The following is a 27,278-nucleotide window of genomic DNA, read 5'->3' as shown; positions in this document are numbered from 1 at the left end:
TTACTGGTGTGCAAGGCCTCATGTTCCACCAGAATCCCCAACTACACCCCAAAATGATTAGGAACAATTCACCCAAACAGTGTAATACACCTACAACCAAGTCCACAGCAACCGAAAGCTGTGCTTTAACAGAGAGAAAGACGTTTCTACAGCGGAGCGATGAGAATTAAACGAACAGATGATCTGTGAGTAAAAAGCTGCAGAAAGTGAAGACGTTAACAAAAGCGAGAAACCGAAGACGAGGCAAAAGGAATGAAGGATTTATTGAAAGAATGAAGAAATAAAAAGAGGGAACGCATGGCTGTTTCTCCATAAACGTACACACGCTGTGATGGAACATCTTTAATATTCTGTGTAATACAAAACATAAATGCTCTACAATGTCGACTTTATCAAAATATACATAGAGACGTGATTTTCATTTCAATCATAACTCAGGAACAGGGGAAAAGAAAAACAAATCGAGGGGAGAAAAGTACCCCTTCGTCCCAAATACTAGAATTAAAGACTGTATTAGTGCACTTACTGGAACGTCAGCCATTACCCATAATGCACTGTGAGTGGTGAGTTTAAAGTGTGTAATGAAACAAATGTAATGTTAAAGCAAATCAGTTATTTGAAGGTTTTCTGGCAACCGTTAGCATGAATTCCAGTAAGAACACGTTTATTAATCACTAGCGTTTGGGACACGGCCTTAAACTCCACGCCATCTTAAGACTACAAATGTTTTGGTCTTTGTGTTTAACGATTAAAGGCATCTGAGCAAAATCAAAATGTGGGAAAAGGAATGAGAGAGTAATAAACCAGACGTTTTACCCCAGAATAAAACGTGCACAGCGCCACCTTTACACCAAATGCTTTCTATCAGCCAAGTAAGAGACGCTCGCAGCCTCCGGTCTAGCACTCTGCACCTGTATCACACTCAGGTAGGGGGCGTGGCTTAAAGCATGGCAGCAGAGCTCTTCATTCACAATCAACTGGAACATTGTGTAAATTAGGACACCATGCTAAACTGGTGGCGCTGAGCTAGCATACGCCGGCGTTTGGTGTGAAAGGAGGAAAGCTGTGAATGTTTTATTTATATACAGAAATGCAAACACATCAATCTCGTTAACTACATTACAAACAAACAAAGTGCCCAAAATAAAGACCCATTTCATCATTAAGACATTGAGAGGTTTGAACAGGAAGTAGATTTGGTGTCTGAGGGAATAAAGTGTAAACACTCTGAACATGAATGCTGAATTTAAACGGTAAAGGCAGCAGCGACGCCATGTTTGGGCTCGCGGTTATGTGAATTAAAATGAAGTTTTAGTGCTTTGTGCAGAAATGAATCACTGAGTGAGTGAAGGCACAGTGATCCGTCTCCATTACATCAGCCATGTCAACACACGTGCATGCGTGTGTGTGTACACGTACAAGAATTGTGAATAGAAGTGTAGCAATACAGCAATAACAACAACAAGATGAACTAAAAGGGGCGGGGCTAAACTCAGCCATCTAAAGCTAGGATATACAAATAATAAAAAAAAATTATTCAACAACAATCCCAATCATTAGCCTCGAACCACTGGAATATTTAACTTTCATATCCAAAATCTAACATTTAATACACCAAAATAATTTCTATAGACTGTGATCAGTCCTGATCCACTAGAACACAGGATTTACCCAGCATTAATATGCAAATTAACAGGGGGATAAACAATGCTCAATAAGATAACTAAATCTCAAACATTTCATATGATCTCAGAACATTTATCTGAGGATTTACAAAACAAAGACCAAAATAAATCACAAGACAAGTCTTGATATGCAAATTAACTTGTTCAAATTAAAATAAGAGAAAAAGGATCAAGTTTAAATTGATCTTGTAAATCCCAGCGATGTCTGGATAGCTGTTTAATGATGAATTCATGATCAAATTCTTTACAAAATAAATCAATAATCTGTAAAGAATTAGAAAAAATATGCCTGGGATTAATATGCAAATTAACTGCGATTAAAGCTGAATGTCCTTTTATTATGAAAATCCTGTGAACAACCACCTGAAGCTCCAATATAAAATTAATCATATGGCAAATTAATTAATAATATATCACTTGGCTGATTTTGAGGCACTTTAACCTGATTTTTTCTTCTTACTCTAGATACAAATATCTTTTTTATACATGTAAATCACTCCAAACGAAAAACCTTATTCAAATTTACTTCATAAGAGGATTCAAATTCCTCTCGACCATCTACAGCAGTCACGTAAAGATCCTTAGAGCACGTAACAAATAATCCGAGTAAGAAATGAATCAAAAAGCCCTAAGATGGCTCCAATATGCAAATATAATCTAACAAGGGGCGTGTCCTATAGACTAATCCGAATAATTAATATACGACCAACAAGGTTCTACTATCAAAACTATCAAAAAGCCCTGAAGTGATGAATCGTTACTCAAATTTTCTCCAGAAGAGGAATTTGTAGCTTTGTTTGGAATATAAAAGATTCTTTATGCCACAAAACAGGAATAACGATACACATATGCAAATTAACCTGCTTCATTACCAAACATGTCTTTACTCAACACAAAAACACCTCTTCGTAGAAAGTCTTCATATTCTCCACAATGATTCAGATGAATTGTTTATAATCTGCTACATTCTACACAATATCTGAAGTCATAATATAAGAACATGGTTTTATTTTAACATATCTGAGAAACATGGAAATAAGAAGGATAAATTACTGCTCTGGATGTCTGACATGCAAATAAAACTGATTCGTATGCAAATCCGTTCCTTTATAAACCAAAAATAGTCAAATTTACCCAGGAATGAAAATCAAAATCTTGAGTGCTTTATCAGAAACAGAATTACGGTCTAACAGGAAGTGACCATATAAGGCACTGCTTTTTGAAAGGCAGAAATGAGAACAGGTCGTTTTCGAAATTTAGAGCGACTGCTTGTTGTGTGTGTGTGTGTGTGTGTGTGTGTGTGTGAGAGAGTGATTATAGGCACTGATTGTGAACCAGGCAGCATTTATGATTGCAAGAAGAAAAAAAAAAAGAAGACACCCCACACCATTTCCCAAAATCCCCATAGAAAAACGATCAGCGTATAGAGATATATATAGAGATATAACGATAAACAAAGATGATTACACTACAAATTATTTTTTTGCACCAAAATGTTTAAGAAAATGTGCAAGGAAATAAAAGATTACAAATTAAACCCAAATTAAAATATTGGGTTTCTTCTGTGTGTGAATCATAAGAAAAGGAATGATGAAGTGTGTGTGTGTGTGTGTGATGTTTTGAACCCTGTGTGAGTCTCAGATGGTGGATTTGGAGAAGGAGACGCGGAGGTGATGGTTCTCGCCCAAATCGTGATTGTGGAACTCGATGAGAGATTCAATGGCCTCCTCTACTGAGCCCAGCTGAATCAGCGCCATCTTGTGGTCCTTCCTGAGAGAACAGAGGGAGCGGGCGGGAAACAGGAAATCGGTTAAAAATATAGCTGTGCTTCGAAGAAAAAATAAATTAAATAAAAGTAAAAGAAAATAAATAAAAAGGGAGAAAAAAAAAAAGCGTACGCAGTGTTTTGTAAATAAAGTTGTTTAAAAAAAATCCACAAAATTAAAATAAAAGATGGCGTGAAAATATAAACAGAAAGAAACCCACAAATATAGAATCTAATTCAATATAAATCCCAACAAAGCATTTTTAATAATAATTAAAAAAAAACAGAAATAAACTCGATCACACAAATATTTGTTTATAAACATTAAAACAAATAAATAAAGAGGATAAAGTGTAGGTGCAGTGAGTGAGTGAGAGAGAGAGAACATACTGGAAAAACTTGAAGGCTTTCACCGTGGCTCCTGAACTTATGAACAGTCCTTTAAGGTCATCTTCACCAACAGCAGGTCTACACACACACACACACACACACACACACGGTACTGCTAAATGCAATAAAAGTGTCATCAGCTCTACATAAATACTACTTATTCTCCCTGTGTTTGGTGATGGAGCTGGTGCAGGACACATGTGGGACAGGTGGAGGGCAGCAGACGGAGGGCAGATGTGGAACAGGCGGAGGGAGGAGGACAGAGGGCAGATGTGGGACAGGCAGAGGGAGGAGGGCGGAGACTTGGGGGATGCTGGCCAGGCGGAGGGCGGAGACTTGGGGGATGCTGGCCAGGCGGAGGGCGGAGACTTGGGGGATGCTGGCCAGGCGGAGGGCGGAGACTTGGGGGATGCTGGCCAGGCGGAGGGCGGAGACTTGGGGGATGCTGGCCAGGCGGAGGGCGGAGACTTGGGGGATGCTGGCCAGGCAGAGGGCGGAGACTTGGGGGATGCTGGCCAGGCGGAGGGCGGAGACTTGGGGGATGCTGGCCAGGCGGAGGGCGGAGACTTGGGGGGATGTTGGACAGGCGGAGGGCGGAGACTTGGGGGATGTTGGACAGGCGGAGGGCGGAGACTTGGGGGATGTTGGACAGGCGGAGGGTGGAAGGCGGAGACTTACAAGATGTTGGACAGGTGGAGGGTGGAGACTTACGGGATGTTGGACAGGTGGAGGGTGGAGGAAGGAGGGAAGATGTTGGAGTAGTTCTTGGAGCCAGGTTTTTTGAAGCGGTGTAGAGGAGAGGTGGAGAAGTCTTTAGTGAGTCCCTGGTCCTCGTGTCCCTCTCTGGGAAGCTGCACTGTGGTGTGTTTGGAAAGAGTCACACGCAGAGGCTTCCCATGCAGCTTCTGACCATTCAGGTAACTCATCGCTGATACGCACACAGACACACAGACAGACACACGCATTATTATACATCATTATTAAAGCCCGTTAGTTTGGGCAGCGTCTCAAACCACACACTCCTGATCCAAGTATATTCACACTACGCAAACTATCTAGTACACAGTGAGTGAGACACAACCTTAATGTGAAATTCTGCAAAGTGTCACTGAACCCCACAAGCAAATAAAAAGATGGATCCCTCTATCCATCTTCATCCCTCCCTCCTGATCCCCCCCAATACCCCCATCCCCCTCCATACACCCCCCGATCCCCATCCTCATCCCCCTCTCCATCCCTCTATGCCATCCCTATCCCTCCATCCCATCTCTATATCACCTCCCTCCACCCCATCCCGCTCTCCATCCCCCCATCCTCATCCCCCTCTCCATCCCTCCATCCTCATCCCCCTCTCCATCCCTATCCCTGTATCCCATCTCTATATAACCTCCCTCTACCCCATCCCCCTCTCCATCCCTCCACCCCCATCTCCATCCTCATCCCCCTCTCCATCCCTATATCCCCCGTCCATCCATCCCCCTCTCCATCCCTCCATCCTCATCCCCCTCTCCATCCCTCCATCCCCATTCCCCTCTCCATCCCCCCATCCCCATTCCCCTCTCCATCCCCCCATCCTCATCCCCCTCTCCATCCCTCCATCCTCATCCCCCTCTCCATCCCTATCCCTGTATCCCATCTCTATATAACCTCCCTCTACCCCATCCCCCTCTCCATCCCTCCACCCCCATCTCCATCCTCATCCCCCTCTCCATCCCTATATCCCCCGTCCATCCATCCCCCTCTCCATCCCTCCATCCTCATCCCCCTCTCCATCCCTCCATCCTCATCCCCCTCTCCATCCCTACATCCCCATTCCCCTCTCCATCCCCCCATCCTCATCCCCCTCTCCATCCCTCCATCCTCATCCCCCTCTCCATCCCTATCCCTGTATCCCATCTCTATATAACCTCCCTCTACCCCATCCCCCTCTCCATCCCTCCACCCCCATCTCCATCCTCATCCCCCTCTCCATCCCTATATCCCCCGTCCATCCATCCCCCTCTCCATCCCTCCATCCTCATCCCCCTCTCCATCCCTCCATCCTCATCCCCCTCTCCATCCCTACATCCCCATTCCCCTCTCCATCCCCCCATCCTCATCCCCCTCTCCATCCCCTCCCTCTACCCCATCCCACTCTCCATCCCCCCATCCTCATCCCACTCTCCATCCCCCCATCCTCATCCCCCTCTCCATCCCTCCATCCTCATCCCCCTCTCCATCCCTATCCCTGTATCACATCTCTATATAACCTCCCTCTACCCCATCCCCCTCTCCATCCCTCCACCCCCATCTCCATCCTCATCCCCCTCTCCATCCCTATATCCCCCGTCCATCCATCCCCCTCTCCATCCCTCCATCCTCATCCCCCTCTCCATCCCTCCATCCTCATCCCCCTCTCCATCCCTACATCCCCATTCCCCTCTCCATCCCCCCATCCTCATCCCCCTCTCCATCCCTACATCCCCATTCCCCTCTCCATCCCCCCATCCTCATCCCCCTCTCCATCCCCTCCCTCTACCCCATCCCACTCTCCATCCCCCCATCCTCATCCCCCTCTCCATCCCTCCATCCTCATCCCCCTCTCCATCCCTATCCCTGTATCACATCTCTATATAACCTCCCTCTACCCCATCCCCCTCTCCATCCCTCCACCCCCATCTCCATCCTCATCCCCCTCTCCATCCCTATATCCCCCGTCCATCCATCCCCCTCTCCATCCCTCCATCCTCATCCCCCTCTCCATCCCTCCATCCTCATCCCCTCTCCATCCCTACATCCCCATTCCCCTCTCCATCCCCCCATCCTCATCCCCCTCTCCATCCCCTCCCTCTACCCCATCCCACTCTCCATCCCTATATCCCCCCCATCCCTCCCCCTCTCCATCCTTCCATCCTCATCCCCCTCTCCATCCCTCCATCACCTCCCTCTACCCCATCCCACTCTCCATCCCTCCATCCATCCCATCCCGCTCTCCATCCCCATATCCCCCCCTGCATCCCCCCATCCTCATCCCCCTCTCCATCCCTACATCCCCATTCCCCTCTCCATCCCCCCATCCTCATCCCCCTCTCCATCCCCTCCCTCTACCCCATCCCACTCTCCATCCCTATATCCCCCCATCCTCATCCCCCTCTCCATCCTTCCATCACCTCCCTCTACCCCATCCCACTCTCCATCCCTCCATCCATCCCCCTCTACCCCATCCCGCTCTCCATCCCTATATCCCCCCTCCATATCCCCCTCTCCATCCCCTCCCTCTACCCCATCCCACTCTCCATCCCTATATCCCCCCCATCCCTCCCCCTCTCCATCCTTCCATCCTCATCCCCCTCTCCATCCCTCCATCACCTCCCTCTACCCCATCCCACTCTCCATCCCTCCATCCATCCCATCCCGCTCTCCATCCCCATATCCCCCCCTGCATCCCCCCATCCTCATCCCCCTCTCCATCCCTACATCCCCATTCCCCTCTCCATCCCCCCATCCTCATCCCCCTCTCCATCCCCTCCCTCTACCCCATCCCACTCTCCATCCCTATATCCCCCCATCCCTCCCCCTCTCCATCCATCCCCCTCTCCATCCCTCCATCCTCATCCCCCTCTCCATCCCTCCATCCCTATCCCCCCTCCATCCACCCCCTCTCCATCCCTACATCCCCATTCCCCTCTCCATCCCCCCATCCTCATCCCACTCTCCATCCCTCCATCCATCCCCCTCTACCCCATCCCACTCTCCATCCCTATATCCCCCCCTCCATCCCCCCATCCTCATCCCCCTCTCCATCCCCATCCCACTCTCCATCCCCTCCCTCTACCCCATCCCACTCTCCATCCCTATATCCCCCATCCCTCCCCCTCTCCATCCATCCCCCTCTCCATCCCTCCATCCTCATCCCCCTCTCCATCCCTCCATCCCTATCCCCCCTCCATCCACCCCCTCTCCATCCCTACATCCCCATTCCCCTCTCCATCCCCCCATCCTCATCCCACTCTCCATCCCTCCATCCATCCCCCTCTACCCCATCCCACTCTCCATCCCTATATCCCCCCCTCCATCCCCCCATCCTCATCCCCCTCTCCATCCCCATCCCACTCTCCATCCCTATATCCCCCCATCCCTCCCCCTCTCCATCCTTCCATCCTCATCCCCCTCTCCATCCATCCCCCTCTCCATCCCTCCATCACCTCCCTCTACCCCATCCCACTCTCCATCCCTATATCCCCCCCTCCATCCCTCCTCCTCTCCATCCTCATCCCCCTCTCCGTCCCTCCATCACCTCCCTCTACCCCATCCCGCTCTCCATCCCCTCCCTCTACCCCATCCCACTCTCCATCCCTATATCCCCCCCTCCATCCCTCCTCCTCTCCATCCTCATCCCCCTCTCCGTCCCTCCATCACCTCCCTCTACCCCATCCCGCTCTCCATCCCCTCCCTCTACCCCATCCCACTCTCCATCCCTATATCCCCCCCATCCCTCCCTCCATCCATCCCCCTCTACCCCATCCCGCTCTCCATCCCTATATCCCCCATCCCTCCCTCTACCCCATCCCTCCATCCCCTCCCTCTACCCCATCCCACTCTCCATCCCTCCATCACCTCCCTCTACCCCATCCCATTCTCTAGCCCTCCATCACCTCCCTCTACCCCATCCCACTCTCCATCTCCCCCTCTACCCCATCCCGCTCTCCATCCCTATATCCCCCATCCCTCCCCCTCTCCATCCCCTCCCTCTACCCCATCCCACTCTCCATCCCTCCCTCTACCCCATCCCACTCTCCATCCCTCCATCCCCTCCCTCTACCCCATCCCACTCTCCATCCCTCCATCCCCTCCCTCTACCCCATCCCACTCTCCATCCCTCCATCACCTCCCTCTACCCCATCCCATTCTCCAGCCCTCCATCACCTCCCTCTACCCCATCCCACTCTCCATCTCTCCATCCCCTCCCTCTACCCCATCCCACTCTCCATCTCTCCATCACCCCCCTCAACCCCATCCCACTCTCCATCCCTCCATCACCTCCCTCTACCCCATCCCATTCTCCAGCCCTCCATCACCTCCCTCAACCCCATCCCACTCTCCATCCCTCCATCACCTCCCTCTACCCCATCCCATTCTCCAGCCCTCCATCACCTCCCTCTACCCCATCCCACTCTCCAGCCCTCCATCACCTCCCTCTACCCCATCCCACTCTCCATCTCTCCATCACCCCCCTCTACCCCATCCCGCTCTCCATCCCTATATCCCCCATCCCTCCCCCTCTCCATCCCCTCCCTCTACCCCATCCCACTCTCCATCCCTCCATCACCTCCCTCTACCCCATCCCTATATCCCCCCCTCCATCCTCATCCCCTCTCCATCCCTCCATCACCCCCCCTCTACCCCATCCCGCTCTCCATCCCTATATCCCCCCCATCCCTCCCCCCTCCATCCTCATCCCCCTCTCCATCCATCCCCTTTCCATCCCTCCATCACCTCCCTCTACCCCATCCCATTCTCCATCAACCCCCCTCTACCCCATCCCGCTCTCCATCCCTATATCCCCCCCATCCCTCCCCCATCCCACTCTCCATCCCTCCATCACCTCCCTCTACCCCATCCCGCTCTCCATCCCTATATCCCCCATCCCTCCCCCCTCCATCCTCATCCCCCTCTCCATCCATCCCCTTTCCATCCCTCCATCACCTCCCTCTACCCCATCCCATTCTCCATCAACCCCCCTCTACCCCATCCCGCTCTCCATCCCTATATCCCCCCCATCCCTCCCCCATCCCACTCTCCATCCCTCCATCACCTCCCTCTACCCCATCCCGCTCTCCATCCCTATATCACCTCCCTCTACCCCATCCTCCAGCCCTCCATCACCTCCCTCTACCCCATCCCACTCTCCATCTCTCCATCACCCCCCTCTACCCCATCCCGCTCTCCATCCCTATATCCCCCATCCCTCCCCCCTCCATCCATCCCCCTCTCCATCCATCCCCTTTCCATCCCTCCATCACCTCCCTCTACCCCATCCCACTCTCCATCCCTCTATCACCTCCCTCTACCCCATCCCGCTCTCCATCCCTCCCCCCTCCATCCTCATCCCCCTCTCCATCCATCCCCTTTCCATCCCTCCATCACCTCCCTCTACCCCATCCCACTCTCCATCCCTCCATCACCCTCTCTACCCCATCCTCCAGCCCTCCATCACCTCCCTCTACCCCATCCCACTCTCCATCTCTCCATCACCCCCCTCTACCCCATCCCGCTCTCCATCCCTATATCCCCCATCCCTCCCCCCTCCATCCTCATCCCCCTCTCCATCCATCCCCTTTCCATCCCTCCATCACCTCCCTCTACCCCATCCCATTCTCCATCCCTCCATCACCTCCCTCTACCCCATCCCACTCTCCATCCCTCCATCACCTCCCTCTACCCCATCCTCCAGCCCTCCATCACCTCCCTCTACCCCATCCCACTCTCCATCTCTCCATCACCCCCCTCTACCCCATCCCGCTCTCCATCCCTATATCCCCCATCCCTCCCCCCTCCATCCATCCCCCTCTCCATCCATCCCCTTTCCATCCCTCCATCACCTCCCTCTACCCCATCCCATTCTCCATCCCTCCCTCCCTCTACCCCATCCCACTCTCCATCCCTATATCCCCCCCTCCATCCCCATCCCCTCTCCCCCATCCCACTCTCCATCTCTCCATCACCCCCCTCTACCCCATCCCGCTCTCCATCCCTATATCCCCCATCCCTCCCCCCTCCATCCTCATCCCCCTCTCCATCCATCCCCTTTCCATCCCTCCATCACCTCCCTCTACCCCATCCCATTCTCCATCCCTCCATCACCTCCCTCTACCCCATCCCACTCTCCATCCCTCCATCACCTCCCTCTACCCCATCCCACTCTCCATCCCTCCATCACCTCCCTCTACCCCATCCTCCAGCCCTCCATCACCTCCCTCTACCCCATCCCACTCTCCATCTCTCCATCACCCCCCTCTACCCCATCCCGCTCTCCATCCCTATATCCCCCATCCCTCCCCCCTCCATCCCCCTCTCCATCCATCCCCTTTCCATCCCTCCATCACCTCCCTCTACCCCATCCCATTCTCCATCCCTCCCTCCCTCTACCCCATCCCACTCTCCATCCCTCCCTCTACCCCATCCCACTCTCCATCCCTATATCCCCCCCTCCATCCCCATCCCCTCTCCCCTCCATCCATCCCCCTCTCCATCCTCATCCCCCTCTCCATCTCTCCATCACCCCCCTCTACCCCATCCCGCTCTCCATCCCTATATCCCCCATCCCTCCCCCCTCCATCCATCCCCTTTCCATCCCTCCATCACCTCCCTCTACCCCATCCCATTCTCCATCACCTCCCTCTACCCCATCCCATTCTCCATCACCTCCCTCTACCCCATCCCACTCTCCATCCCTATATCCCCCCCTCCATCCCCATCCCCTCCATCCATCCCCCTCTCCATCCTCATCCCCCTCTCCATCCATCCCCCTCTCCATCCTCATCCCCCTCTCCATCCATCCCCTTTCCATCCCTCCATCACCCCCCTCTACCCCATCCCGCTCTCCATCCCTATATCCCCCATCCCTCCCCCCTCCATCCATCCCCTTTCCATCCCTCCATCACCTCCCTCTACCCCATCCCATTCTCCATCACCTCCCTCTACCCCATCCCATTCTCCATCACCTCCCTCTACCCCATCCCACTCTCCATCCCTATATCCCCCCTCCATCCCCATCCCCTCTCCCCTCCATCCATCCCCCTCTCCATCCTCATCCCCCTCTCCATCCATCCCCTTTCCATCCCTCCATCACCTCCCTCTACCCCATCCCATTCTCCATCCCTCCATCACCTCCCTCTACCCCATCCCACTCTCCATCCCTCCATCACCGCCCTCTACCCCATCCCATTCTCCAGCCCTCCATCACCTCCCTCTACCCCATCCCACTCTCCATCTCTCCATCACCCCCCTCTACCCCATCCCGCTCTCCATCCCTATATCCCCCATCCCTCCCCCCTCCATCCCCCTCTCCATCCTCATCCCCCTCTCCATCCATCCCCTTTCCATCCCTCCATCACCTCCCTCTACCCCATCCCATTCTCCATCACCTCCCTCTACCCCATCCCACTCTCCAGCCCTCCATCACCTCCCTCTACCCCATCCCACTCTCCATCTCTCCATCCCCTCCCTCTACCCCATCCCACTCTCCATCCCTCCATCACCTCCCTCTACCCCATCCCGCTCTCCATCCCTATATCCCCCCCTCCATCCTCATCCCCTCTCCATCCCTCCATCACCTCCCTCTACCCCATCCCACTCTCCATCACCCCCCTCTACCCCATCCCGCTCTCCATCCCTATATCCCCCATCCCTCCCCCCTCCATCCATCCCCCTCTCCATCCTCATCCCCCTCTCCATCCATCCCCTTTCCATCCCTCCATCACCTCCCTCTACCCCATCCCATTCTCCATCACCTCCCTCTACCCCATCCCATTCTCCATCCCTCCCTCTACCCCATCCCACTCTCCATCAACGCCCTCTACCCCATCCCGCTCTACATCCCTATATCCCCCCCATCCCTCCCCCTCTCCATCCCCTCCCTCTACCCCATCCCACTCTCCATCCCTCTCTCCATCCCTCCCTCTACCCCATCCCATTCTCCATCCCTATATTCCCCCATCCCTCCCCCTCTCCATCCTCATCCCCCTCTCCATCCATCCCCTTTCCATCACCTCCCTCTACCCCATCCCACTCTCCATCACCCCCCTCTACCCCATCCCGCTCTCCATCCCTATATCCCCCATCCCTCCCCCTCTCCATCCCCTCCCTCTACCCCATCCCACTCTCCATCCCTCCATCACCTCCCTCTACCCCATCCCACTCTCCATCCCTCCATCACCTCCCTCTACCCCATCCCGCTCTCCATCCCTATATCCCCCCCATCCCTTCCCCTCTCCATCCCCTCCCTCTACCCCATCCCACTCTCCATCCCTTCATCACCTCCCTCTACCCCATCCCATTCTCCATCACCTCCCTCTACCCCATCCCATTCTCCATCACCCCTCCCCCCTCCATCCATCCCCCTCTCCATCCATCCCCTTTCCATCCCTCCATCACCTCCCTCTACCCCATCCCATTCTCCATCACCTCCCTCTACCCCATCCCATTCTCCATCACCTCCCTCTACCCCATCCCATTCTCCATCCCTCCATCACCCCCCTCTACCCCATCCCATTCTCCATCCCTATATCCCCCCATCCCTCCCCCTCTCCATCCTCATCCCCCTCTCCATCCATCCCCTTTCCATCACCTCCCTCTACCCCATCCCATTCTCCATCCCTCCCTCTACCCCATCCCACTCTCCATCACCCCCCTCTACCCCATCCCGCTCTCCATCCCTATATCCCCCCATCCCTCCCCATCCCCTCCCTCTACCCCATCCCACTCTCCATCCCTCCATCACCTCCCTCTACCCCATCCCGCCACTCCATCCCTATATCCCCCCCATCCCTTCCCCTCTCCATCCCCTCCCTCTACCCCATCCCACTCTCCATCCCTTCATCACCTCCCTCTACCCCATCCCATTCTCCATCACCTCCCTCTACCCCATCCCATTCTCCATCCCTCCATCACCCCCCTCTACCCCATCCCATTCTCCAGCCCTATATCCCCCCATCCCTCCCCCTCTCCATCCCTCCCCCTCTCCATCCTCATCCCCCTCTCCATCCATCCCCTTTCCATCACCTCCCTCTACCCCATCCCATTCTCCATCCCTCCCTCTACCCCATCCCACTCTCCATCACCCCCCTCTACCCCATCCCGCTCTCCATCCCTATATCCCCCCCATCCCTCCCCATCCCCTCCCTCTACCCCATCCCACTCTCCATCCCTCCATCACCTCCCTCTACCCCATCCCGCTCTCCATCCCTACACTCCATCCCTATATCCCCCCATCCCTTCCCCTCTCCATCCCCTCCCTCTACCCCATCCCACTCTCCATCCCTTCATCACCTCCCTCTACCCCATCCCATTCTCCATCACCTCCCTCTACCCCATCCCATTCTCCATCCCTCCATCACCCCCCTCTACCCCATCCCATTCTCCAGCCCTATATCCCCCCATCCCTCCCCCTCTCCATCCCTCCATCACCTCCCTCTACCCCATCCCGCTCTCCATCCCTATATCCCCCCATCCCTCCCCATCCCCTCCCATCCCGCTCTCCATCCCTATATCCCCCCCATCCCTCCCCATCCCCTCCCTCTACCCCATCCCACTCTCCATCCCTCCATCACCTCCCTCTACCCCATCCCGCTCTCCATCCCTACACTCCATCCCTATATCCCCCCATCCCTTCCCCTCTCCATCCCCTCCCTCTACCCCATCCCACTCTCCATCCCTTCATCACCTCCCTCTACCCCATCCCATTCTCCATCACCTCCCTCTACCCCATCCCATTCTCCATCCCTCCATCACCCCCCTCTACCCCATCCCATTCTCCAGCCCTATATCCCCCCATCCCTCCCCCTCTCCATCCCTCCATCACCTCCCTCTACCCCATCCCGCTCTCCATCCCTATATCCCCCCCATCCCTCCCCATCCCCTCCCTCTACCCCATCCCACTCTCCATCCCTCCATCACCTCCCTCTACCCCATCCCGCTCTCCATCCCTACACTCCATCCCTATATCCCCCCATCCCTTCTCCTCTCCATCCCCTCCCTCTACCCCATCCCATTCTCCATCACCTCCCTCTACCCCATCCCATTCTCCATCCCTCCATCACACCCCTCTACCCCATCCCATTCTCCAGCCCTATATCCCCCCATCCCTCCCCCTCTCCATCCCTCCATCACCTCCCTCTACCCCATCCCGCTCTCCATCCCTACACTCCATCCCTATATCCCCCCCATCCCTTCCCCTCTCCATCCCCTCCCTCTACCCTATCCCACTCTCCATCCCTTCATCACCTCCCTCTACCCCATCCCATTCTCCATCACCTCCCTCTACCCCATCCCATTCTCCATCCCTCCATCACCCCCCTCTACCCCATCCCATTCTCCAGCCCTATATCCCCCCATCCCTCCCCCTCTCCATCCCCTCCCTCTACCCCATCCCACTCTCCATCCCTCTCTCCATCCCTCCATCACCTCCCTCTACCCCATCCCGCTCTCCATCCCTATATCCCCCCCTCCATCCCTACACTCCACTCATTCCTTACCCCTTCTTTTCTCTTTCCAACCCCCATCTATACCCACCCTCCCTCGCTCCATCCAATACTGTAAACAATGAATTCTATTTTCAGCTCGCAATTAAATTAAAAAAAAAAGCTCGTATTTACCGAGCTGTGCTTGTGTTGCATCTGCCATCTGCACCAGAGCGTTTTCTTTCTTATTGAAGAGGATCTTCACCCTCATCACGTCGCCATACACACCTTCAACACACACAAACACACACAACGCTTCATTCAGTCCTGACACACAGATCATTAAATCAGTGAAATTCAGTGATGGTGTTACGGCATGCACTAAAACAACACACTTCATCACTAACAGACGTGATGTCTGTAATTCAATAATAACTACAATTCTGGGTTTGATTGTAATCAGTCTGCGCTACATCCTGTCTGCAACTCAGCCCTGGTGTACACTACACCTACGTAATGACTATACAGTCTACAGCTGTGTGATCATGTGATCTGATTTATGACAACATGCAAAATAAACGTCATGCAAATTGCTAAGATGGAGTTTAAAATCGGACGGGGTGCTTAGAGGACTTTAGGAATGGGCAACAAGATGCAACACTTCCATCTCAGAAACCAAAAGGATCTAAAATGATCCCTATACATGCACAAGCACACACTAAAATGCAGTGTCACTACCTAGGGCACATCCTATTAATCACACTTCTGGATCAAGAAACAAACAAAATTTTCTCGTTATTATAGAGATTCGAGCGTGTAAACTTTGGCATAAACTGCTTTGCAAAAGGGACTTTACACTTTAAACAACCTTAAACGTGGATCTCGTTTCACACTGCAGCTCACTTTTTCTGAAAATTGCACACAAGTTACTTCCTGATTAAAATCCTCAATTAAACATGAAGAGAGCTGGTTAATTTTTGTTTAAAGATTTTTATGATGTGACAAAAAGTAAAAATGCTGCATCTTGTTGCCGATTAGCTAACCTGCTAACTTAAACCCATCCCGTATGATGTCTGCATCTGCCTGAAGCTGATTGGTGGAGATACTGAGACAGAACGGTTATAAATATGAAACACAAAAAGGAGGAGATGGCTGTGATAACATACCGAAAAGAATAAAGAGGCATTGGGGCGTAACGCTCTTTAGAGACAGCAGAGGAAGGCAGCGAGGGAGGAAGGGAAGGGAGAAAGATCGGAGAAGTGCAGGTTCGACATTTCCGCAGATCCAAACAACAGAACGTAAAAGAAGGAGAAAAAAATCCAGGAGAGAACAAATGTGGGTTTGTCGTTCGTCGTCAATGGGGAGAAAAAAAAAGCCAGGACGAGCAAGATGGAGATATAAAAATAAAAAAAACAACAGAGAGAGAGAGAAAGAAGAAAAAAAAAAAACAGAAGATCAGGTGAGTACACACAGTGTTGCAGAAGTCGCTAAAATTAAATGCCTTCACTAAGAGAAAAAGAGGAGAAACAGATTAACAATGAAACACAGGAAAAGGCAAAGAGAAAATTATAAAACATGATTCATGGTCAAAACCGACACGTCAGCTTTACTTTATTCCTGCTTTAAAGTCTAAAATGACTTACAATTCATCTTTTATTAAATACTGCAGAAACTGGAATATCTGATGAAAAATACGAAATCCCTAAATCAATAAAAATACTGAACAAATCGAGTGATTTATCTAACGGTTATCATCTATACACGAGTTAAATAACTTCACAACAAAGTGATCCCTCTCTCTCTCTCTCTCTCTCACACACACACACACACCTCGGGGTTGAGGTTGCTGACGAGCAGGACAGTGTGTGTTGTGGTGTTCAGGCCGGTCAGCGCGAGTCGACCCGCAGTGGCCGCCGAAACGCCGAGAGACGCCAAGCCACTGGGAACACCGGGAAAAGACAGACCTGAGGACGGGAAAAACCAAAAACACAAAATATAAAATCGCTTCTTTGCGTCATCAGGGATATTTTTAAAATTATTTGCACAATTAAAAGAGTGGTAAATGGGCGGAGCCATCTCAGAGGTCACAAGGTTTGATGTACCAAAGGAAATACACTGGGTGTCGCCATGACGATACCAGATCAATGCATTAAAGTGTGACGGGATGTGATGCAGAACCTGAAGATAAACGTTTACTTGAAACTAATGTCTCAGGTTTATTCTACAATCCCAATATTTCAATAATTGTTTTTACAGTAAATACTTTTTCCTCGCCCATGATGCAAAAATGCGTCAAGGGGCATTTTAGCCTCTTTGGAGCTCTATTTCTAGTCAGAAATGCTGTCTTGTGTGCTGTCACGGAGCTCATCATGTTTCAAACTTTTTTTAAACACATTTTTTAAAATAAATACGATATTTCCTTATTTTTAAGATATGGTGAACATGTAGTACGTTTTATTTACAATATTGAACTTCTGTTCATAGCAACTTTAACTTTAGTTTTATACAGTATTGTTTTTGCACGGTTTAAGGTTCAGAAACAAAAAGGGTAGTTTTTTACAGTCATAAAATATCAAAAATATGAGAATTTCAAATAGCGAGTTGTGTATCGTTACACCCCTATTAAATTCATATTCTTATTGCATGACTGTTTGCACAATTTTCCATGCAAGCACTACGCTTGCGAATATCAGACCTACGACTGGGAAAAGAGCAATGTTAGTTACAACAGAAGCTAGATTAGCTAAGCATACATGACTGAAAGTGCTTTTAAAGGAATAATTATTAGGAGTTTTGAACTCTAATGCGGTGTGTACAGGTGTAATCTGACCTGCAGCCTGCTGGAGGGTGAACGCTTGAGGGAAACCGTGAGCACTCGCAAACGGAGATGCCGAGATTAAACCAGGAGCTGATCAACACAAACAGAAAGAAAGGATTAGGAAATAAGTAGTTCATTAATAAGCTGTACACAACGATGCATCTTCGAGAAAATCCGTTATTCCTAATGAGTGCTACAGTGAGAAATAAACGCCCCCGCAGTGCTGTGATGCTCTTACTGAAGGCGGTGGTGGCCATGGTCTGCGATTCGAGCGAGGCCGGGCCGTCCCCCGTGGGCAGATCGGGCCGAGTGTAGTCTCTGCTCTTATCGTTGTTGTACTTGACGTTCAGGCTGGTGAGTCTGGAGAAGCTGATGCGCAGCGTACAGCAAGCATTATAGATGTTCTGTCCATCCAGAGACTGAAGAGGCGAAAAAAAAAAACCAAACATTTAATAGTTTAACAGAAATCCAGATGTGGATTTAGACGTGTAAAGAACGACAGTGGTGAGGAAGAGAGTCCTGGGATGAGCACAGGACAGTGGTTATGGTTACAACAGCAGGTGGGTGTAATCACTGAAGATTTAGCTCTTCATCAGAACATGGAGAACCCTGTCCATGTTCTGGTTCTGTAGTTAATCTTTATCCTCTACAATCCAACACCACTTTATTTGATTAATGACTGTAGATTTTACACACTGAGGGAGCATAGTTAGCGGCTCACCAGCTTGGCGTGCTGAGCAGTCATGGGGTCCGAGTACTGAACCAGAGCCTGGAACTGATTGTTTTTGGTAAACGTGATGATCTTCAGCACCGTGCCAAACTTTGAGAAGATCTACCCCAACATGAAGAAACAGAATTAAACGAGTTCTATATGCAGAGTGTATAAATGGTCAGAATAAAACGCTGTACTGTTGTGCAGTTACCTGGTGCAGAACCTCCAGAGTGACAGGGTAGAACAGGTTCTCCACAATCACCCTCAGTACAGGACTTCCTGATCCTCCTGATCCTCCTGCATCCATGCCGCTTAGAGGCACGCTGGCTGTCTGAACCGCGTTCACCGCCTGCAGGGCCGCCTGAGCACGCTACACCACCACCAATACCATATTACACACTGTGCTAATCAGCAAGTCGGTACAAAATCATCCAGCCATAGAGTGGACAAAGGGGCGGAGCCAAGAACAGTACAAAGACAAAGGGGTGGGGCAGTAAACTGGTAGAAACCAATGGGGTGGGGACAATAATGCTTCCGGGTCAATGGGAACATAGTGTGTGGTTTGGGACACACCCACAGTGGACTACTGATGGTGTTTATTTATTATTCGTTACATAGTGCACATAAACACCATCAGTAGTCCACTTTGGGCATGTCCCAAACCACAGTGTGTGTAAGTTTGTGTTAATGACAGTGATGTACCACTTGGTTGGGCGAGTTGTCGGTCTTCAGCTCCTTGTGGTTGGAGTACTGCATGAAGACGGGATGATTTCGGATGACGGGCGTGACTGAGGAGTAATAGTTCACCATGGTCTGAGCAGACTCCTCAGTGTTCATCTCCAGAAATGCCTGAGGTCACACAACACACTTATGAATACATGACTGAACAACTTCCTGACCATGAGCTTTTATCTTTTTTCAGTTAAGGCTTGGCCCACTCCCACTCACTAGCTAATGCCAGTCTCCCACACACACCTGGTTTTTGCCCTTGAGCATCAGCAGGTTGGTCACTTTGCCGAAGGGAAGTCCTAACGAGATCACCTCGGCCTCGTTGATGTCGCTGGGTAACTTCCTGACGTGGACGACCCGAGAGGGGACTCCCGGACTCCTGATGTCCCCTTTAAACTTCTTACTGTCGTTACCGTTCGCTGGAGACGCAAACAACCACGCCGGCGTTTACAACTTCACAAGCGAGTTTAGCTATTAATCAAAATAATCAATCACCCTCGTCACAGAAAAGAAAAAAAAAAAACCCATAGGTAGCTCATTTAAATAAATTTAGCTCAATGTTTGAGGACACGCCCACTTATTCTGCACAGACTCCTATGTGCATGACGACGGCAGTGTAAAGGTTCTTCATGAACATGAAACAGCTGTGACGTGATGCGTACCTGCTCCTGAGCTCATGATATACGGACCGTTAGAGACGCAGGAGGAAAAGAGTTCGTCAGATCCTCTCTGAAATAAACACACACACACACACACACACACACACACCATCATGAGCTGCCTAAAATAAACAAGCAACTAGATAAACAGATAGCTGGAAATGATAACCAGCATAATAAACAAACAAATAGCTTAGTTTGGAACATAAAAATAAATATAAATAACATAAAACTAAAATTCTAAACAAATAAAAGTAAAATAACTACCTAAACTAATAAACAAATAGCTTGATTAAGAATAAATATAAAATTTAAAAAAACAACCAAGTAAATAAAACCAAATAACTAAAAATAAAATTTTTGAAAACTCTGTAAAAAGTTGCTTAATACAGAACAAAAATACATAAATAAAACAAATACACATAAGATAATATATAACTAATAAAATAGCAGTCATAATGCATTTCGTATTTTTTCAAATTAAGTCAATAAAAAAACCCAAATAAAATCAATAAGTTCTTCATAAATAATGAATAAACTACCTAAATAACGAAGAATGAAAACAGCAGGTTGATTACTGAAACGATCGACTCATAGCTGAAAGGGATCAGATGATGATGGATGTGTTTAGTGGAAGGTGTAGAATGTTTAGACCATGCTGATTAAACTTTAACTATCTTTCATTCTTTTATTCTGAATACTCAGCTGTAATCACACACACACAGGCTCTGTCCCAAACCAGCACACTGTTTACATTTTAGTTTTAAATACACCACTGTAAAGCACGTCCACACACACACACACACACACACACACTTCAGCCTCAGTCTCTTAATAAAGTGCTTCAAGATGGTGAGCGTCTGTTTGGTCACATGATCTGATGAACAGAAGCTTTACGCTCTCCAGCAGCAGCACAAAGTCACTTCTGTTCTGTTCATCAGCTTTAATAACCGACACTAAAACACTGCACTGTTCCTCCTCCTCCACCTCCTCCTCCCACCTCCTGCCGTCTTCATAAACGAGTCGAGGATTTACAGCATCACACCCACCGCGTTCATATCACTAATAAACTGTAGTTTTTTTAGTTGAGAGAGTTGGGTGTAACACGTTACTAAGGCAGTAGTGAAACATATTTTAAATGTAATTTGATTATAGTTACTGCGGTCAATAAAATTGCGTTACAAATTTATTGCTGAGAAAACAATATGAAGTAAAATGTAAATTTAAAGTAAATCAGGTTTTACCCTGAAGATGTTTTCTTTATGTCTGAATAATTCTCCACTCGGAGCGGTTCGTCGAGGTGGAACTGAACGTCAGTAAAAGACGTCTGTAATGTTACATCTTCAGTGAACGGAGGCGAGACCAATCAGACAGTGCTTACAGGAAATACACACGTGGAAACACTCGTGTCTAATTCTCTGACAATCTCTCAATTCTGCTAAACACTAGCGCAGTCAGCGTGAGGGAAAATGGATATGCGCAGGTTATTGTTCATTTAAAGCAGTAAAGGAGTTGAAACTGAAACAGAAACATCCTCTGATGCTGAGCAGGAAAACAAGGCGTGTAAACGTCTATGAGTTCCAGTTCACGTGAGTATGACGTGAGCAGAGCAGAAGGAAAGATAATGAACTCTACATGACTCTGTAGCAGCTAAACCCATACAGTGATAGCTTAGCTGTGTCTCCTCTTGACTAGCGACACCAAACTAGCCTAGTTCGAAAAGGTTTATATTTTATCGCTCTGGTAGTTCTACACACAGCGACACGCCCGAGGAAGGTTTTATTATAAATCCAACTTTTTCTGATCGTGTCATACGCTGACACTAAAATTACTGAAAGAACAGAGCTTCACTTTGAAGTGTATTTTTGAATGTTTGATGGTGAAACGTGAAAGTAATTAATAATCTGACTTTTTACATGCAGGAATCAGTAATGTCATCAGATTAGTTCTAAATAAAAGTAATCGGTTAGTAACACTGGCTTCATTTTAACTATACTTTATATACAATGAATGAAGCTACCTATGCATTATTTTAGCTAGATTTTATTTATATATAATTACTTGGGTGCATTAAAGCTTTTCGTCATTCATGTATTTTTATATTTTTCCTATATTAACCTAATTTATTTGAATTTTTTTTTTTTTTTTTTACAGTTCTTACTTTAGTTATTTAGTTTTAATTATTTATTATTTTAGCTGTGTGTTAATTATTCTTCATTATTGTCATTTAAAGTTAAAGCTGAGTTCTGGGAACAGCGGACACTAAGAGGTAAAACGAATAAAGACCTGCAAACCCTAAAGAGAGAGAAATCTTGTGTCATTTACAATATAATCCCTTATAAATCACATGTATAAGGAAGCAAGTGGGTTTTTGGGGGTGTTAAATATAATTTTAATTTAAACTTTCTACTTTTTTCCTCGGTTGTGAAGGAATTAAATAAAATTATTAGTCTGTTACTCACAGGTCTATAAATTTTTTTTTTAAATACACATTATACTTTGAATTTTAAGTTCAGTTTAAAAGTCTTTTCTCCTCCTTTTCAGAGTTAAAAGTTATTTTAATTATATCTGACCTTTTAGAAGACATTAAATAAACCCACTACTCAGTTTTTCCTTGCAGTTTTTTTAAAGGCATGAATCTAAACACTGACGTGTATGGTATATCGTATAAACGTCTTTCAGGCCGGTGACGTGATTGTCTTGTGAGGTCTCTCACACTGGAGCAGGAAACATGGCTGAGATCCTCAGAGGAAGGAAACACAGCTGCTCCTGAACAATGGACGAGAGCGGATCTGAGCGAGCGCTGGAGCTCCATGCCGCTCTGAGGAATGCCATGCCCCGCCGCCTTCCAGCTCACTTATTTTCCCTATTTGATGGAAACCAGAAGCACAATACCACCCCCCCACTCGTTTTAAAGTTTATAAACCTTAAACACTGCTTTTATTTTATTTGTAGTAGAATTAAACACAAACACAGTCACACTGATGCAAAAGCTGATAAACTACAGATTATAACTGGAGAATAATTACATAATAAACACTGAACTGGTCTGATGATGTGGGGTTGATTATTTTCCTAACAGCACATCCCTGAGTGTTTTATTAAAGAACGTCATACTTTTTATTCCTGTAAACTCCTCTGTCCTGAAGATGTGGGAAAACTTAGTTACAGCGTTACCTCTGACTTAAAGCGCTGACACTGGAGACTCCTTCCATACACGGTAAACACATTTCTCCTTACTTTAAGAAAACTTCACATCAACAATCACACTGACAAACACATCATAGCGGAGCGTCCTCCGTACAAGTCCCTGTGAATGAGCCGTTACTATAGTAACGGTATAGCGACGGGGCAGGACGTACCTTTGTGCCGACTGTTATATCATGGACACCGCTGTAGGAGGAGAGGGAATAAAGCATTTCAGCAGTTACATACAACGTCATGCACTTACACACAGTCAATACACACAATACAGCATTTTAAAACTAATTTCATCAGAAAAAATAAAGTTTTATTTATTACAGCCACTTTCAAACTGAACACTAATTAAACAAACATCACATGACACAAACAGCACCTGAGAACTGGATTAGATCAGATAGGATTGGATTATCTGAGATAACAGTGCGCTCCTGTGTGGACTGTACGAGAATCTAAACTATGATCAGAAGGTCAGAGGGCAGTACAGAGGCCCGGGGGGACACTAAAGACACACAGTTAAACTTTAACTGCTGAAGATGTGTAACTCACTCAATGTCAGTGACGTAGCTGGATCCCAGAGGATACAAATCCGTCTCTAAACGTCTGTAGAAATAAAATAAAAAGAATACATTAATATATATAATTAGTTCCTCAGATGGTTACGCTGCACATAGCAAATTACACCTGACCCAATCGGATTCGCTCATTAGCTCAGAGGCATACTGGTCACCATAGCAACATTACAGGACGAGCCATCGAGAGTCCGTCAGCGATCGACTGAAGGAGAATTTTAGCTACATAAACGTATTTAAGATATTTGAATATTAATGCACACATGATGAATATTAATTAATTCCTAATGTCCATTAACCTCAAAGACTTATAGCTTTCGTACTCATAGCTTTTCTATCACACACCCTGCCCCCTATACTCTCCCCCCTACACCTTCACCCAGCCTTACACCCTCCCCTACACACCCTCACCCACCCCCTCTCCCCCTACACCTTCACCCAGCCCTACACCCTCCCCCCTACACACCCTCACCCACCCCCTCTCCCCCTACACCCAGCCCTACACATCCTCACACACCCCCTCTCCCCCTACACCTTCACCCAGCCCTACACACCCTCACACACCCCCTCTCCCCCTACACCTTCACCCAGCCCTACACCCTCCCCCTACACACCCTCACACGCCCCCTCTCCCCCTACACCTTCACCCAGCCCTATGTCCTCCCCCCTACACACCCTCACACACCCCCTCTCCCCCTACACCTTCACCCAGCCCTACACCCTCCCCCCTACACACCCTCACACACCCCCTCTCCCCCTACACCTTCACCCAGCCTTTTGTCCTCCCCCCTACACACCCTCACACACCCCCTCTCCCCCTACACCTTCACCCAGCCCTACACCCTCCCCCCTACACACCCTCACACGCCCCCTCTCCCCCTACACCTTCACCCAGCCCTACACACCCTCCCCCACCCCCTCCTACACACCCATCCTCCTACAGCCCCTCACCCACCTTACACACCCCCTCTCCCCCCTACTCCCCTTCCCCCTTACAACCTCCTCTACACACCCACCCTACACCCTCACTCACCCACCCTCCTCTACCCACCCACCCCACACACCCCCTCTACATACCCACCCCACACAGCCCCTCTACACACCCACCCTACACCCTCCTCTACACCCCCCCACCCTCCTCCCTACAACCTCCATCTTCACACCCACCCTACATACCCCCTGTCCCCCCACCATCTTCTCCACAACCTCCGCTACACACCCTCACCCCTACAACCTCCTCTACACACCCCCTACACAATCACCCCCCCACCCTTCAGTTTTAGGATGGAATTTGTTCATATTTCATTGAAAATCTAAAGCTTTGTTTTAATAAATGTGAAAATAACATTTTTAAATTACCTACATTTATTTCGAGCGCGTTTTCTACATCAAGGAACAAATCCTTCAGCGACAAAAGTGTTAAAATATGGATTTTCCCTTCAACTATGTAATTCTATGTAAAAGGATGAAAACAGCTGTATTTAAAGGAGGAAAGCGGCTTAATGAGAACAAGAGCTTAATAAAGTTTACAGACAGAAGGTTTAATTACACGAGTAAGAAATTCTGACGTCTTTCAGTGTCACACTGATTATTAGTAGTAATTTTGTCCCTCACAAACTTCTGACGTCATAAAGCAAAACACATCGGATGAGTGCGGAACAAATACAGAACACACACTTACACAAGATCTAGGGTTCGAAACTGAGAGGATTTTAATTGTATACCATTTAAACCGAGAGAAAAAGTTTGATTTAATGAGGAGTTTCTGCGGTTTATGATCTGAATCCGGATTGGAGTTGCACAAACACAGCAGAGGAATGAACACTACAGTTTTTACAGGATTAAAGTCTTAAATGAAACCTGAACAGAAAGTTTAGAAAGTTAACCGTGTTTACTGAAGGGGAAAGTTAGACTAGTTAGTTATAAGCACTTAAACACAGTTAGCTAGCTAAATTAATCCGGCTCGGTTCATTCTCCAACAGGAAACGCAACAAATTCTACAGGCGTTCCGACTTAACGTTAGTTTAAACTCTTAAATTTGTCCAGTCAGCGTGTTTTATTTACGTGCTTGCCGTTTAAAAGTGAACACATGTTATTATATTAATAACAATCTTCAACAGGTTGGTTTCTGATGTACAAACTTCGCTTCCGTGTTACTAATGTCCGCCTGTATTCCGACAAAACCTGCCTACTGCGCTTGGATTGGACAGTAATATCCCGCCTTCAGCGCTCATCCTGCTGCTATTTGCTGTTACTACGTAACTAGGAGTAACTAACCAATCACAAGACAGGAGGCGGGACTTGTTAGAACATAGGTAGGATTAAAAAAAAAAACTAACGTTTCAACCCGGACATGTTGCTAGCCAGCTTGTTTCAAAGAAATGTTTCACATTGAAATTCTATAAACGCATTTATTCATGAGTACACTTCGAATTAAAAAATCGCCACGAGCGAAGGGGTAACCATCAGAAATACCAGAGAAGTTGTTTTTAAACACACTTTTATGTCTCGAAATGTCTTTTTCCCCCTGTACTTACCCGTCCATGGCACTTTCAGGTTTGCGGAATCACTAACGAGGTTCGGTACAATCCTTTATAGACTCACAAAATGGCGGACCGCCGCCACGGCGCTCTCAGATTGGTCAGATACACGAGTATGGGCGGGAACTCGGACATAGTCCTTGAGAGGGATTGGACAAGTGGTTGTCACTCTTAAAATGGCGGCCTAAAAACTTTTCATTTTAGCTAAATAAGTTTAAAAGCTAAGCGACTTAAAATTAACTGATTTCCACCGAGTTAATAAAAAAAAATTCAGCATTTTAGTTAGTGATTTTCTTTAAGGAATAAAACACTGAAAAAGGACTAAAAGTGTGTATTTACTTTGTTACTAAAGCTAGTGACTCAGAATGTCCAACATGACTAGGAAAAATGAAAAAGAAATGCTCCATCACCTCGAAACTCCTAATAGGAAAGATCCGAAGGTCTCCTCAACCCCAAGTTCAGCAAGTGATGTCATGTCAACATGTCCGCTCACACTGTCAGCAGTAAATAAAATATTACACCATTCCAACTTCAGACTTCTCACTTCACCCATGCTTCCATAAATAAAAAAGTACCAAACTGGGGATGTCAGTAAATAAATATCTTTCATATTTTTAATTACAAAAGCATCACTAAAGTTACGCTAAAGTGTGTTTCTGATTAAACAAAACTTGCAGAATGTGCAGATGGTTAACAGTAAAATTAGCCACTGAAGAGAAACAGGAATCTGGAGAATCTGAGTTAGTGATGATGTTGTTATCCATCCATCCATCCATTTTCTATACCGCTTATCCTACAGGGTCGTGGAGAACCTGCAGCCTATCCCAGGGAGAATCGAGCACAAGGCGGGGTACACCCTGGATGGGGTGCCAATCCATCGCAGGGCACAGTCACATTCACATTCACACACCCCTTCATACACTACGGACACGTTGGACATGCCAATCAGACTACCATGCATGTCTTTGGACTGGGGAGGAAACCGGAGAACCCGGAGGAAACCCCCGCAGCACGGGGAGAACATGCAAACTCCACACACACAGGAATT

General features: G+C 48.5%; 1 protein-coding gene across 1 annotated transcript; it reads right to left on the bottom strand.

Annotated features, from left to right (window-relative positions):
- Positions 1-238: 238 nt before the first annotated feature.
- Positions 239-26,278, bottom strand: ptbp1a (polypyrimidine tract binding protein 1a). Its single transcript, XM_053647051.1, has 16 exons — positions 26,228-26,278; positions 23,668-23,721; positions 23,280-23,310; positions 19,921-19,987; positions 19,505-19,677; positions 19,232-19,378; positions 18,741-18,899; positions 18,539-18,649; positions 18,056-18,236; positions 17,830-17,907; positions 16,830-16,963; positions 16,166-16,199; positions 15,195-15,287; positions 4,552-4,768; positions 3,841-3,918; positions 239-3,455 (listed from the first exon to the last, which is right to left on the bottom strand). The coding sequence occupies exons 1-16, from the start codon at positions 26,233-26,235 to the stop codon at positions 3,323-3,325; spliced, it is 1,698 nt and encodes a 565-aa protein (XP_053503026.1). The 5' UTR covers positions 26,236-26,278; the 3' UTR covers positions 239-3,322.
- Positions 26,279-27,278: the final 1,000 nt, after the last annotated feature.

This window comes from Ictalurus furcatus, chromosome 17 (genome assembly GCF_023375685.1).
Source record: "Ictalurus furcatus strain D&B chromosome 17, Billie_1.0, whole genome shotgun sequence".
Classification (NCBI taxonomy): domain Eukaryota; kingdom Metazoa; phylum Chordata; class Actinopteri; order Siluriformes; family Ictaluridae; genus Ictalurus; species Ictalurus furcatus.
This window is presented reverse-complemented; position numbering and strand designations above follow the sequence as displayed.